This window comes from Nilaparvata lugens, unplaced genomic scaffold (genome assembly GCF_014356525.2).
Source record: "Nilaparvata lugens isolate BPH unplaced genomic scaffold, ASM1435652v1 scaffold6105, whole genome shotgun sequence".
In the NCBI taxonomy this organism is placed as follows: Eukaryota; Metazoa; Arthropoda; class Insecta; order Hemiptera; family Delphacidae; genus Nilaparvata; species Nilaparvata lugens.
In genome coordinates, this window is record NW_024091869.1 from 2,053 (window position 1) to 15,028 (window position 12,976).

At 34.6% G+C, this 12,976-nt stretch overlaps 1 protein-coding gene across 1 annotated transcript; it reads left to right on the plus strand.

Annotated features, from left to right (window-relative positions):
• Positions 1–10,806: 10,806 nt before the first annotated feature.
• On the plus strand, positions 10,807–12,231 carry LOC120356190 (the record flags this gene model as incomplete). Its single annotated transcript, XM_039445072.1, is given in 1 exon segment — positions 10,807–12,231. A coding segment is annotated over 1 exon segment (133 nt), but the record flags the coding sequence as incomplete, so codon positions are not given.
• Between the last annotated feature and the right edge of the window lie 745 nt (positions 12,232–12,976).

Here is a 12,976-nt window from a genome sequence, read left to right on the forward strand (position 1 = left end):
AAGCATATGGCTTTGTATAAAATGAGCGCTGCTATCCGGAGATTGTCAGTTTGGTGTGAGGGTATGCATTCCTGACTGCTAATTGGGAGGTACCGGGTTCGATTCCCGGGCTGGCAACTAATTTTTGGATAGTAGTTCTCATCGAATTTCCTCCCATCTAGCTGGCCAGAAGTCTCCGGGTGATTTACAGCATTTATTAGGATTTTCGTTAAGTAATAATTATTATTAATTAGCATTTGAATAAATGCATTTCTATTTAATTCCATCAATTCAAGACTCAGTTCAAAATCAACATCATAATCTTCTTACAATAGACAAGAATCAATAAATTCTCCTATTCAATAACAGCAAAAACAGTTAGTCCAGAATGAACTGCATGGTTTTGAAAATCAACTCCTGACTGGCGATTGGGAGGTACGGGTTCGATTCCCGGGCTGGCAACTAATTTTTGGATAGTAGTTCTCATCGAATTTCCATCTAGCTGTTAACCCGGTTGTCAATGTCTACAGTAGCAGAAGTCTCGGGGTGATTTACAGCATTATTTAGGATTTCGTTGAATAATAATTATATGTTATTGAATTTTTATTGGAGTGAGATTGCTTTATTCGGTCAATTGATCAGAAGATTATAAGATATGTCGTGAGTATCAATACTTCAGCGTTATTTGTTCATTCTCAACTAACTCTCATATTTTATTTGCAAGGAATTGATTGACCTTTTCAATTGATAAGAAGATATCAGATGGTATATCTTGAAGTTTTCAAAAATCCTATTTTAGTGGTTTATTTCAAACTCTCTGGATTTTTTTTTGTGGAGCATGATGAGAAGTCAAGTGATTTTGTCAAATGATGAGAGTTTATGAGATAATACTGAACAAATCTTCTAGTTTCCTCGAAGAGGAATTGATTGATCCTTGTCTATTGATAAGATTACAAACGATAAGCCGTGAAGTTTTTGAAAATTTATTGTTAGAGTAGTTTTTTTTTGGAAGTTATGATTCTTGTCAAATGATGAGAAGATTGTTAGGTAGTATGCTGTGAATCTTCAATAATTCGTTATTCGATTGTCATTTCTATCTCCTCTGGTTTTTATTGTGAAGGATTGATGGATTCTTGTCAAATCAAAAAAGATTATGAGGTTTTATGTTTTGGAGCTTCCAGCTATTTATTTATCTGTTTATTCCTAAGTTTCAGATATCGTGAGAAAAATGTTGTTGAAAATTATGAAGGATTTATTGGAACTAGTATATTATTCTGAGTTTTCAAAGATTGATTATGAAAGATGACGGTGGATTCCACTTTCCGAGTTACTGATCTCTGTCTAGGAACCATTGATTTTCATCATGTTAGTGGATAAGCGATGAACTGCTTGGAGTTTTTGAAGATGTATGTTATTGATATATATTTTCATCCTAAAGTTTCCGTTACCGAGGAAATTTGGATCCATAGTAGAGATATAAAAGGGAGGGATTGAATATAGAAAAATAATTTCTTAGGATCGTTTGAACAGTGTAGTTCAAGCTAAAGCTTAAACCAAATCTGGATTTTCTTGTTTAAACTAAAATTCCGTTTGCACAGTATCAGTTTAAACTCTGTATTGAGTTTAAACTCTGGAAAGTTAAAACCTCCAAAGCAGGAGGTTAAAACCAAATAATTTGAATTAACTTGACATCTGTAAAGATTGATGGGGAAACAGCTGATACTAAATTATTTTTCGACGTTTGTTTTATTGCTTCTGTAGACGATAATAATAATATTATTATTCCAGTTATAGTGAATCGTTATTTGTATGTGAAAATAATATTATAGGAATTGATAGAAGTTTTTAATGCGATTGATAAAGATTGACTGAGAATTTTGAAACTGAGAAAAATTGAGCAAAAAACAAATAATTTAAATTTCTGTGATGATAGAGAAGTTTTTTAACGATTTTGCTTGAGTAAAGAAACTGCCAATTAATATTGATTGAATAAACCATTAATATAAATTAAGACAATATTTATGTAGGCATACAGTGGTCTTTGTTTAGAGAATATGTTTTTAATAACACATAACCGAGATATTTTGCTTTTGAGAGATTTCTCATAACGAGGAAGACCGTAGTAGATTCAAGCGTAACAAAATAACTTTTTATCTTACATGCTACTAAATATTTTTTGGTGCAACTAAACATAAGTATTTAAAGAATTTCTTGGTCGCTTTTCACTTCTATTACCGTACAGCTCACAGCTCTGTGGATTTTGAACAAGAAAATAGTAGCTACATCTACATAACGTCAATTTACTAATGGTTTGTAAACAAACAACAATCCTGTAAAAATCAGCCCTCCTGATATTATGAACGATGTCATTCTATTACCAACTTAACGCTAAACTAGTTTAACTTAAACTGGATTAGTTCATGCACTGAGAAAAACCGATTGAAGTTTAACTTTCGATTAACTAATCGAGTTTAGCAATCTATACTGTGCAAACGGCCCTTAGAGGCCAGTAGAATTCAACTTCAGATATATTTTCTAATGAACTGAACTTCATGATGCACTCTTTACACTTTTTAGCTCTACACAAACACATCGATTTTTGTCGTCCCTATGAATTCTATAAGATTAAATGAACTTGACAAACATCATCTGTTTGAAATCATCTGTTCAATCCAATAGAATTTTTATGACGGCAAAATACCGTACGAACAAAAATCGATGAGTTTGTGCGGGGCCAAAGAACTGTAACGTACTATTAAGTCTGGATGCATTTCAGCTCACAGAGTGCATTTTAATGTTCATACAGTCTGGAAATTCAATGAAATGTAATCAATAGGAATCGATTGAGATATTTTGTAGTAGGAGTTATACATAGACGTTGAAAGGTATCCATGAACTGGTTATGATAATCATAATAAGTACTTCTATGGGCCAAAGGAATTTATTTCATTCATTTTCAAATGAAACGAAATGGACGAGCTTGGCTATGGACGAGAGACGAGCTTGATAAATCTCAAAGTATCAACTAATTAATTATGTGATGAATAATCATTCTTATCAAATGTCATTTACAGAGAAGTAGAGTAGTGAGTAGTAGTAAGAAGTGAAGTAATGATGTAAAGTTCAAAAATAATGAAGAAAATTGATGGGATCTACTCTAATTCTCCAACTCTCAACAATTATTGTTTTTTCTCAATTTTTAATTCTAGTTAGTGAAGAATAATTATCAATGATACTCATCAAACTGACTCACCATAACGAGTCAATCTTGTCTGGAATTGACGACAAGTGTTAAACTGTAGAAATACTCAGATGCTACTTAGAAACTGTCATTATACAATTATTATTTCGTTTATTCTGACATCATCACTTGGAGAAATCTTGTTCGCTGTCACTCAACTCATTCTCTCTCAATCCGTCTCTCTGTCTCTGTCTCTGTCTCCAACTCTACCAACCCACTCACTCACTCTCTCTCACACTTCTTTCTCTCAATCTTCTCTCACACTCACTCTCTCAATGGCTCTCTCTCAATCCGTCTCTGTCTCTGTCTCCAACTCTACCCACCCACTCACTCTCTCTCACACTCTCTTCTCTCAATCTTCTCGCACACTCACTCTCTCATGGCTCTCTCTCAATCTCTCTTTCTCATATTAGGTAGAGAGTTGCTGGGAAGATATTTTAATATTCTATCCAAGGAATGGACATTGATATGTCCAAAGCTCCGCCAATTTATGAAGATGCATTACAATAGTATCTTGTATAGTTATTCCAAATTGCTTTTTTTCATATCATTGTACAGTCAATAATTATTGTCTAGTTTTGTTATGTAAATAATTCATCTAAAACTTTGCTGTATTGTAAGCTATTGTATATAAGTGTATAAGCCAGTATATATTGTAATCTACATAAATAAAGTACTCAATCAATCAATCAATCTCTCTCTCACGCTCTACCCTCTCTCTCTAAATTACTAAGTAGAGTTCCTTATTTGAACATTACTCCGAGTTATAATTCCGAACAGCTCTAATCCATCACAACCCGGTCGTGTGTTAATGGGGAGGATTTTTAATCCTTCTTAGAGGTTCGACAATTATTTGTTGAAACACCGCCGATTTATGAAGTTACATCACATTATTATATTATCGCTATTCTAATTGCATTCAATTCTTATTCTCATTGATTAATTGTTTATTTTGTAAAATTTCTTGAATAATTAGCATTACCGTCATTAATGTAAATTAGTGTATAAGCCAGTAAATATTGTAACATACATAATATAGGAATCTAATATAAACTAATCTAATGTCTCTCTGACTCTCTCCCACCCTCTCTTTCTCACAATCATCTATCACTTCCACTCTCTCTCTCTTACCCTTTCTTCCTGTCTCTCACTCTCTTCCTCTCAATTTTAGTAGAGAGTTAGTGGGGAGGATATTTTTAATATTCTTTCCGAAGAATGGACATGATATGTCCAAAGCTCCGCCAATTTATGTAGATGCATTACAATAGTATCTTGTATAGTTATTCCAAATAGCTTTTTTTCATATCATTGTACAGTTCAATAATTATTGTCTTAGTTTTTGTTATGTAAATTCATCTAAAACTTTGCTGTATTGTGAGCTATTGTATAAGTTAGTGTATAAGCCAGTATATTATTGTAATCTACATAATAAGTACTCAATCAATCTCTCTGGCTTTCACTTTGGCTCTCTCTTACTCTCTCTCTCTACGGCTCTCTCTCACCTCTCTTCTCTGACTCTTCCCCACCCCTCTCTCACTCCCACTCTCTCACTGTCTCTCTCTCTCTCTCTCAATCTTCTCTCTCACTCTCTCCTCTCAATCTTCTCTCTCTCTCTCTCCTCGCCTCTCTCTCTCTCAATCTTCTCTCTCTCTCTTGAGAGTCTTTTGGAATAATTTAATTGCTCACTCAGACACAAGAAGTGAAGACAACTATACAAACACTCCAAACTGTTAACATTGGTTGAATAGGAGTCATTGATGTAATCCATTCACGAAATGCTGACGGTTTGAAGTGACGCTCACTGGACAGTTGTCAAATGAGTTTTTAACTGGCAGCAAGGTCAAGGGAGTTGACAATCAAGTTGGTCATTGTCTCACGACAAGGTTACTGAATACTGCTACAACACAGTAACTGTTATTTTAACAGTTTTTGGGTAGTTGTTAGGAAGATATTGTGGTAGTTATCCGTACTAAATAGAGCCAGTTACACACACATCGATTTCTGGACGTTCGATTTTTTTAGAATTCTATTAGATTATACTGAACTGACAACTATATTAAAAATTTTGTCAGGTTGGCATTAGTTGAGTTGACTTTGTTAGGGTGGCACCAAGTTGAAGATTGGAATGCATTTATTCCAGGACCTCCTAAATACCAATTTATCCAATTAGCCAAATTACGTATACTCAGCTTTTCTGCGTTACCTCACCTTTTTCAATAATTGATGGAATATTTTAAAAGAAATTCAGTACACAGGTTTCGCTGAGGGGAAGAATTTGTTCGTCAAAGATACGCCGATATAGTAACAGGTGTTTTTCGAGATCAAATTGACATAATACGTTCAAATTCGGTACAGAGGTTCCGCTGAGGTCTACATGCAGGCGAGCGAAGCGAGCCCGCTGATCTCATTTTTGGACGATTCAGTCGCGGGTCCAGGGGGCGGAGCCACCTGGCTAGACGGATATGGCGTGCGGAGCGAGCCTGACGGCTAGTATCTTACACTATAATATTGGCTGTTGACCCTCATTAATTAATGATGATCAATTCTATCTTCTATCATTGCCAATTTATTAGATTATTCAAATGAACAATATTATGGGAAAAACTGAATAGTCAGGAGTTGAAGAGGCTACTAATGAAAAACTATAATTGATAAGTCAATAGTTGGAACGCTACAATAAAGTGTGAGAGAGGAAAGAGAGAGAGAGTGAGAGGTTAGAGAGAAAGTGTGAGTGATCTCGAAGGAGAATGAACGGTTGTAACGAACGTCTAATGTCACATGGGACTCAGGGTATAGCGGGATCACGTTCAACAGTGGTGTATAAATAGAGAAAGGAAGGGGAGAGAAGAGAAAAGAAGAAAAGAAGCAGAAGAAGAGGAAGAAGAAAAAGAAGAAGAAGAAAAAGAGAAAGAAGAAAAAGAAGAACAGGAGGAAAAGAAGAAAAAGAAGAACAGGAGGAAGAAGAAGAAGAAGAAGAAGAAGAAGAAGAAGAAGAAGGAGGAGGAAGAAGAATGGAAGAAAGAGCGTGTAATTCACCTCGAGCGCGTCAAAAACGTCGACAAGACGTCCGGAAGGAATTGAAACGTTCGACCACAGCTGATCACCTCTCAAGTCAGCTCCTGCCAACCACTAAATACTTGTCAGGGATTTGAAAATAATTGCACTGGATGGAAGAATTATTCTGGATTCTGAATCGATGGAGTCTCAGGGATAGACCATATTGAACGTTTTTCGAGCGTTTTTCCAGGCGTTTTTTCTGGCGTCAACCCAATCTGCCAATCTGAGAGCTTTCTGTGCTATCGACTAAATATTCGCTGTCTTAAAACGCCTGAAAAACGCTTAATATAGTCTGGGCTTAGAGATATCTATTTATTGTATAAATCTGCGACAAGAACTCATGAAATAGTACCCGATAGTTTTCGATCGTCTAGAATTTGAAAATATTTTTGCTGTGGATGAATAAATCTTTCTGGGTTTTTTGATCGATCAATGGTTAGGTTATTCATTAATTCATTAATATTATTGAAGTACTCATTGATTGTTGAGATCCATGACACGATAATTCTAGAATACACAATAACGAATCATTGTGGAAGGATTTCCGAATTCATTCAAATTATTATTATCATTATAAATAAAAATATAAATCGGAGTACCCTATTTTATTTTTTTGTCACGACATGTTTCGGGTACTAATGCCATTTCCAATTAGTAATATTATTCATTATTTAGATACAAAGAACAAATAATTTAAATGATTGAGTTCGTTAAACCATAGGAAACGATAGCATAAGTACATATCCCATGGTATAGGGCGTTAATGTCGCAACTTTACTGTTATCCCAAGCCGATAGTTCACGTAGTTCTTTCCTATGCAGCTGTGTGACGCTGGTAGTCTCTCATATTGTGCCATTCATACACTCTCAACCCAACAAAAAGTAAAAATTGACAATTATCGACAGTAATTGGCTTGAGTAAAAGTTGCGACATAAATTCCCTATACCATGGGATATCTACTTATGCTATTGTTTCTCTAAGGTAGAACTCAGTATTTGAATTAATAACTGTTTGAGTAAATAAATGTTTAAACTCAATAATTGTTTGGTCAAATTGGGTTCTTTACACTAATGGCTCATACCAATCAGCTCGTAACTTTAATTTATTTTCTCCTCCTTGAAATATCGTGATATTTTTGTCCATATTTCCATTTTACCCCATAAATTATTCCTGTACTACTAATCTACTTTTTGCCCATCCATCCATTCTAATTTTTGTCTGTATGTAGTGTTTCTTGCCTTCCTTTTCATTTTATCACATCAATTATTTGGATTATATTTCTTAATGATTTTCCTATTCTTCTCACAATTTTAATGCATTCATTTATACAATAAGTACATCATCAAAATGATAGGGAGAGAGAATAATTAGGTAACCTTGTGCTATTCCTCTCCCAAATTTTGATGGGAGTTCACATAGTAGGGAAATAGGTTTTTCGCCCCACTTGGATGTAATGAGCTGGTTTTCGTGCGTCATATGGAGGCCGAAAATGATTGTTTTCTGACCAGGCCGGTAAAAGTTTTACAGCCCTAGGGCTGTAAAATAACCTTGAATTCAGTTGATTCGGATTTGATGTGAACGTGTTTACAAAATGGTTCATGAAACGGAATCAGTTTATGCTTCTATTGAATAAGTATTCTGCAATAAGATACTATCATTTTATTTGGGATGAATAAAATACAGATAAGATATATATTATAAACTATTCAAATTCGATTTTCAGAGTAGGATAGAACTTCTAACCTAAACTTCCGAAGTCAATGACAACAAGCATTGTTGATGTTGACATTCAGATTGGCCAATTTCAAGTGTGCTAAAACAGCTGATCAAAAACTTTTCATTATTTGTGTTCATTCAATAATTAAAACATTAATTTATAATACTATCATTTTATTGTCATTTGAAATAATGAAAAAGTATAAACTCAACCTCCCACATAATTGAACATCATCTTTCAGGTTATTTAGACAAATCAGAATAAAAATTTAAAATACTTGGACAATTTCCTGATATTCAGATTACTTCAGATTTGCTAGAGCTATTACCTCCCACTTCTGCTTTCGGAAGTGCTAAATAAACAATTATTCTCATATATATATATATATATTGTTTATTTTTCTGTGTGGCGAAAAATAGCGTTCGCACCACTGGCAAAAATGTTTTTCCGGCTCTCAATCTTTTCTAGTCCGAGGCCTACGGCCTCGGACTTGAAAACCTATTTCAAGCCGAAAAGTCTCAGAAAATGATTCTGCTCTAGGTGCGAAATATACAATTTTGTTGTTTTCAACTTCACAAAATGTTCAGTCCTCAAATACGTTCACAATGTAGATTTAGTAAACTTTGATGCTTAATTTTTCTTTCTTCCTTCCATTATCCTAACCTTCTTTTTTCTTCTATCCACCATAGTTACAAACTCATTAATTGTAATTTTATTCTTCATCGCAATAGTCTCTTTTCCATTTTCATCCATCTTACCTTCTTTTTCAATCCTTCTCTCTTTGGTTTCCTCCGAGCTTTCTCTCCACTGAAACCTGTACATTTTCTTTCTACTCCCCATAGACACAGTCACAAATTCGCAGAACAGAGCTGTAGAATGGTCGTAATTCTCGGCTAAAGACGTTAGAGCGTTACGGCTGGTAGCGTGGTTGCTTTTCATTCTTACCTACTCACCACTTTCTTTCTTCTTCTTTTTTTTCTTCTTTACTTCTTTAGCACGTTTTCTCTCTCCTATCATATTCTTCTTCCTCTTCCACCTTTATCACCACCATCATTACCTCCTTTTCATGCACTTTCTCTTCCACGTCATCATCCTTAATCCTTATTCCCCCTCGTCCTATTTTACTTCATCTTCTCTTCTGACTCCTCTTCACTGACTTGTTCCCCTCCTCCTGATACTCCTCCTTTTCCTACTTTCACTTTTACTCCCTCTCCTCCAGCCCCTGCCCATACCTCTTCCGCCACCTCTTATATCTTTGGTAGAGAGTTAGTGGGAAGATATTTTTGATATTCTTTCCGAAGAATGGACATTGATATGTCCAAAGCTCCGCCAATTTATGTAGATGCATACCAATATAATTATAAAACACTTATTGACATGGGCTACTTTTAAATTAATGAAACAAAATAAAATCTTATAGCACCCTTTATTCTTTAAAAAAACCTTCAAAATATTGAACAACTAGTTTTCGGTTCACATCATCTTCAGGTTATAAAATGAATTTACTTTATCTTCTAAATTTTATTTTAGAATCTGAAGATGTTTGTAACCGAAACTAGTTGTTCAACTATTTAAAGTTTTTTTAAAATAAAGGGTGCTATAAGATTTATTTTGTTCCATCATTATGATTATCTATAGTTATTATATACAAATTGCTTTTTCATACAGTTCAATATTTATTTTCTTAGTCTATATTATGTAAATTCATCTATAATTTTGCTGTATTGTAAGCTATTGTATATAAGTGTATAAGCCTGTATATATTGTAATCTACATAAATGAAGTACTCTATCAATCAATCAATACCTCAATGAATCTTATGAGATTTTTTAATTCATAAAATATCAAGAGTATTGTAGTTTCTATAGAATCATGAATCTATATTCCATAATATATTGAATCCACTCATTAATGAAGAAATAATTTTCCTTTTTCTTCTTTTTCTTCCATCACCTCTTTCTCATGTTTGTCTTTTTCCTCTCTTTCTTGACTTGCACATTATTTTTTGGTACATCATCAAAATGATAGGGAGAGGAAAAATAAGGTCACCTTGTGCTATTCCTTTCCCAAATTTAGATAAGGTCACACATAGTTCGAAATAGGTCAAGTCTTGTAGTTGTTCACTTCACAAAATTTTCAGTCCGTAATCATTTTCACAAAGTAGATTTCCAAATTTAGATGCTTCAAAACCAAAAATAGAAAAAATATTTTACATTATTATCACTAAAATGGGAAATATTGACAAATTTAAGAAATAATTTTGCAGGACCAAAAAACAAACTTGATATTCTAAAAGCATAGCTTTCTTCTCCCTCTATTCCATCTCCTCCTCTTTCTCCTCATCTTTATCCTCATATTCTTTATCCATCTTTCTTCTTCCCGCTCCTCCTCCCTGACTCCTCCTCCTCATCCTCCTCCATCCTTGGCCGACGAAGAGTTAAGTCACAGACGAAAGGGCCAGGACCCTTCCTTCTCCTCACAGCCTTTCCACCCTCATCAGAATCTTCCAACTGGAGCAAATGGGACAGAGAAGGGTACCCTAGTCCTCCCACCACTCTCTTTCAATCACCACCCCTCCAACACCCCCCAAAACGGGCCAACAGCACACGGCGCAAGTCCCGGACAAATTTTGAGCGTCAGTCGCAAACCAACTCTCGTGGAGAGCGTTTCGTTGTGTCGTGCGTTTCCGAACAAAAATGTCCGTGGTATCCACCTTCTCTATCTAGGTCTCCCGGTGATTTTAACCTTGAGACTTTTGAATTGTTTTTTTTATTTTTAACCGATTACACATGAACATCAGAAATTTCAATCTACCAATATTTCCCTACTAACATAAACACAATATTCTTCCACCGAGAATAATTGTTTCCTCGGTTTTCTCAACTTAAACCTGCGTTAAAAACGGCCTGCAACCTCAGTGAAGATTCAGAATTCATCTCAACTAGAATCTGCACTAAAAATTACTGGAACCTTCATCAATCGTTTATCTCAACTTAAACCCGCGTTAAAAGTTGCCTGGACCCTTCGTCAAGTTCCAGCATCCATCTCAACTTAAACCTACGTTAAAAAACGGTGGAACCTCTGCCTAGTTTCAGAGTTAATCTCAACTAGAACCTGCGTTGAAAATTACCCGGAACCTTCGTCAAGTTTCTGAGTTAATCTCACTTGAAACTACGTTAAAAAACGCTGGAACCTTCGTCGAGTTTCAGAATTAATCTCAACTCGAACCTGCGTTTTTAATTGGCTGGAACCTTCGTCAAGTTCCAGCATTCATCTCAACTTAAACCTACGTTAAAAAACGGTGGAACCTTCGTTGAGTTCCAACTGTACTAGTGCGTCCTCATCAACTTGGTGATTTTTTTTGCCGTCCGATATTGAGTGCTTAGTTGAAATTTCGGAAGAATTGTGCTGTGTTGATTATTTTCCGTGAAAGCTTTCACGGAGATTTGAGTGACTTATAGATTGTACGGAAAGTTGTGTTCCTACATGTGAATGGTTGAAATGTTTGCATGTTAACTTAGGTGATAGTTGAGGGTTATCAGGATTGGGATAAAATTATTTCTGTTAGGTTTTTCATAGTCTGTGTGGAACCCAATATCTTGATATCTACGTAGTATATAAAGAAACTATATACTAGAACAGCTTGGTCCCACCCTTGAGAAATCAGGAAAAGCTTAAATTGACAGAAATTATAATCTTACAATTAGAATTAAACATACTACCATTGAAAACTCCAAAAATATATGTGGTTCTCAAATAAAGAAATAATGAGATCTAGTGACAAGCAAAAGGAACTTTGATGTTATCTAGTTTCAGTCTATGAAAAGTTTTCATAGTTTCGTTCTGAAAGATACATCCATATTCGGGATAAATCTCTGTGTATTGCGTGAGAAATTTCAATAATTTCACTCTCAAAAATCCATCCATATTCGTCTCAAAAATCTGTGTTTCTTGTGGAAAATAATTCGGTATCCAACAATACTTTTATTGGCTACTAGTATGTGATCATTAATATTGAAGTTCAATATTGTTCTTCGTAGAAATCTTTGTGAGAATTTCGTGAGTTTTTTCGGGAGTGATATGTAAACTAAACAAGCTTCAAACATGTTGACGTTGTATATGGTGTTTGGGACAGCGTTCTGCTACTACTATTATCTACTGCTGGCTGCCCTACCGTCTAGTGTTCTAGTGGAGGCTGCTATCAAATCTGCCAAAAACGCTGCTAATCCTGAACCAGGTAAGAATCTTTCCAAGTTTTAAAAATTTAATATTTTCAAAACATAATTCACTTTGTTTCACGTTTTGTGTTCCACGTATTTTCAAAATATTCTCCTGTATTGTCAAACTGGTTACTCAATGGTATGTTGTATTATCCCATTTTGTCAAACTGTTTTCTCAATGGTATCTTGTATTATCCCATTTTTTCAAACTGTTTTCTCAATGGTATCTTGTATTATCCCATTTTGTCAAACTGTTTTCAATGGTATCTTGTATTATCCCATTTTGTCAAACTGGTTCTCATGGTATCTTGTATTATCCCATTTTGTCAAACTGTTTTCTCAATGATATCTTGTATTATCCCATTTTGTCAAACTGTTTTCTCAATGGTATCTTGTATTCTTCTATTTTGGCAAACTGGTTTCTCAATGGTATCTTGTATTCTCCCATTTTGTCAAATTGGTTTCCCAATGGTATCTTGTATTCTCCCATTTTTTCAAACTGTTTTCTCAATGGTTTCTTGTATTATCTCATTTTGTCAAACTGGTTTCTTAATGGTATCTTGTATTATCCCATTTTGTCAAACTGTTTTCTTAATGGTATCTTGTATTATCCCATTTTGTCAAACTGTTTTCTCATATCTTGTATTATCTCATTTTGTGAAATTGGCTTCCTAATGGTATCTTGTATTATCCCATTTTGTGAAACTGGTTTCTCAATGGTATCTTGTATTATCTCATTTTATCAAACTGGTTTCTCAATTA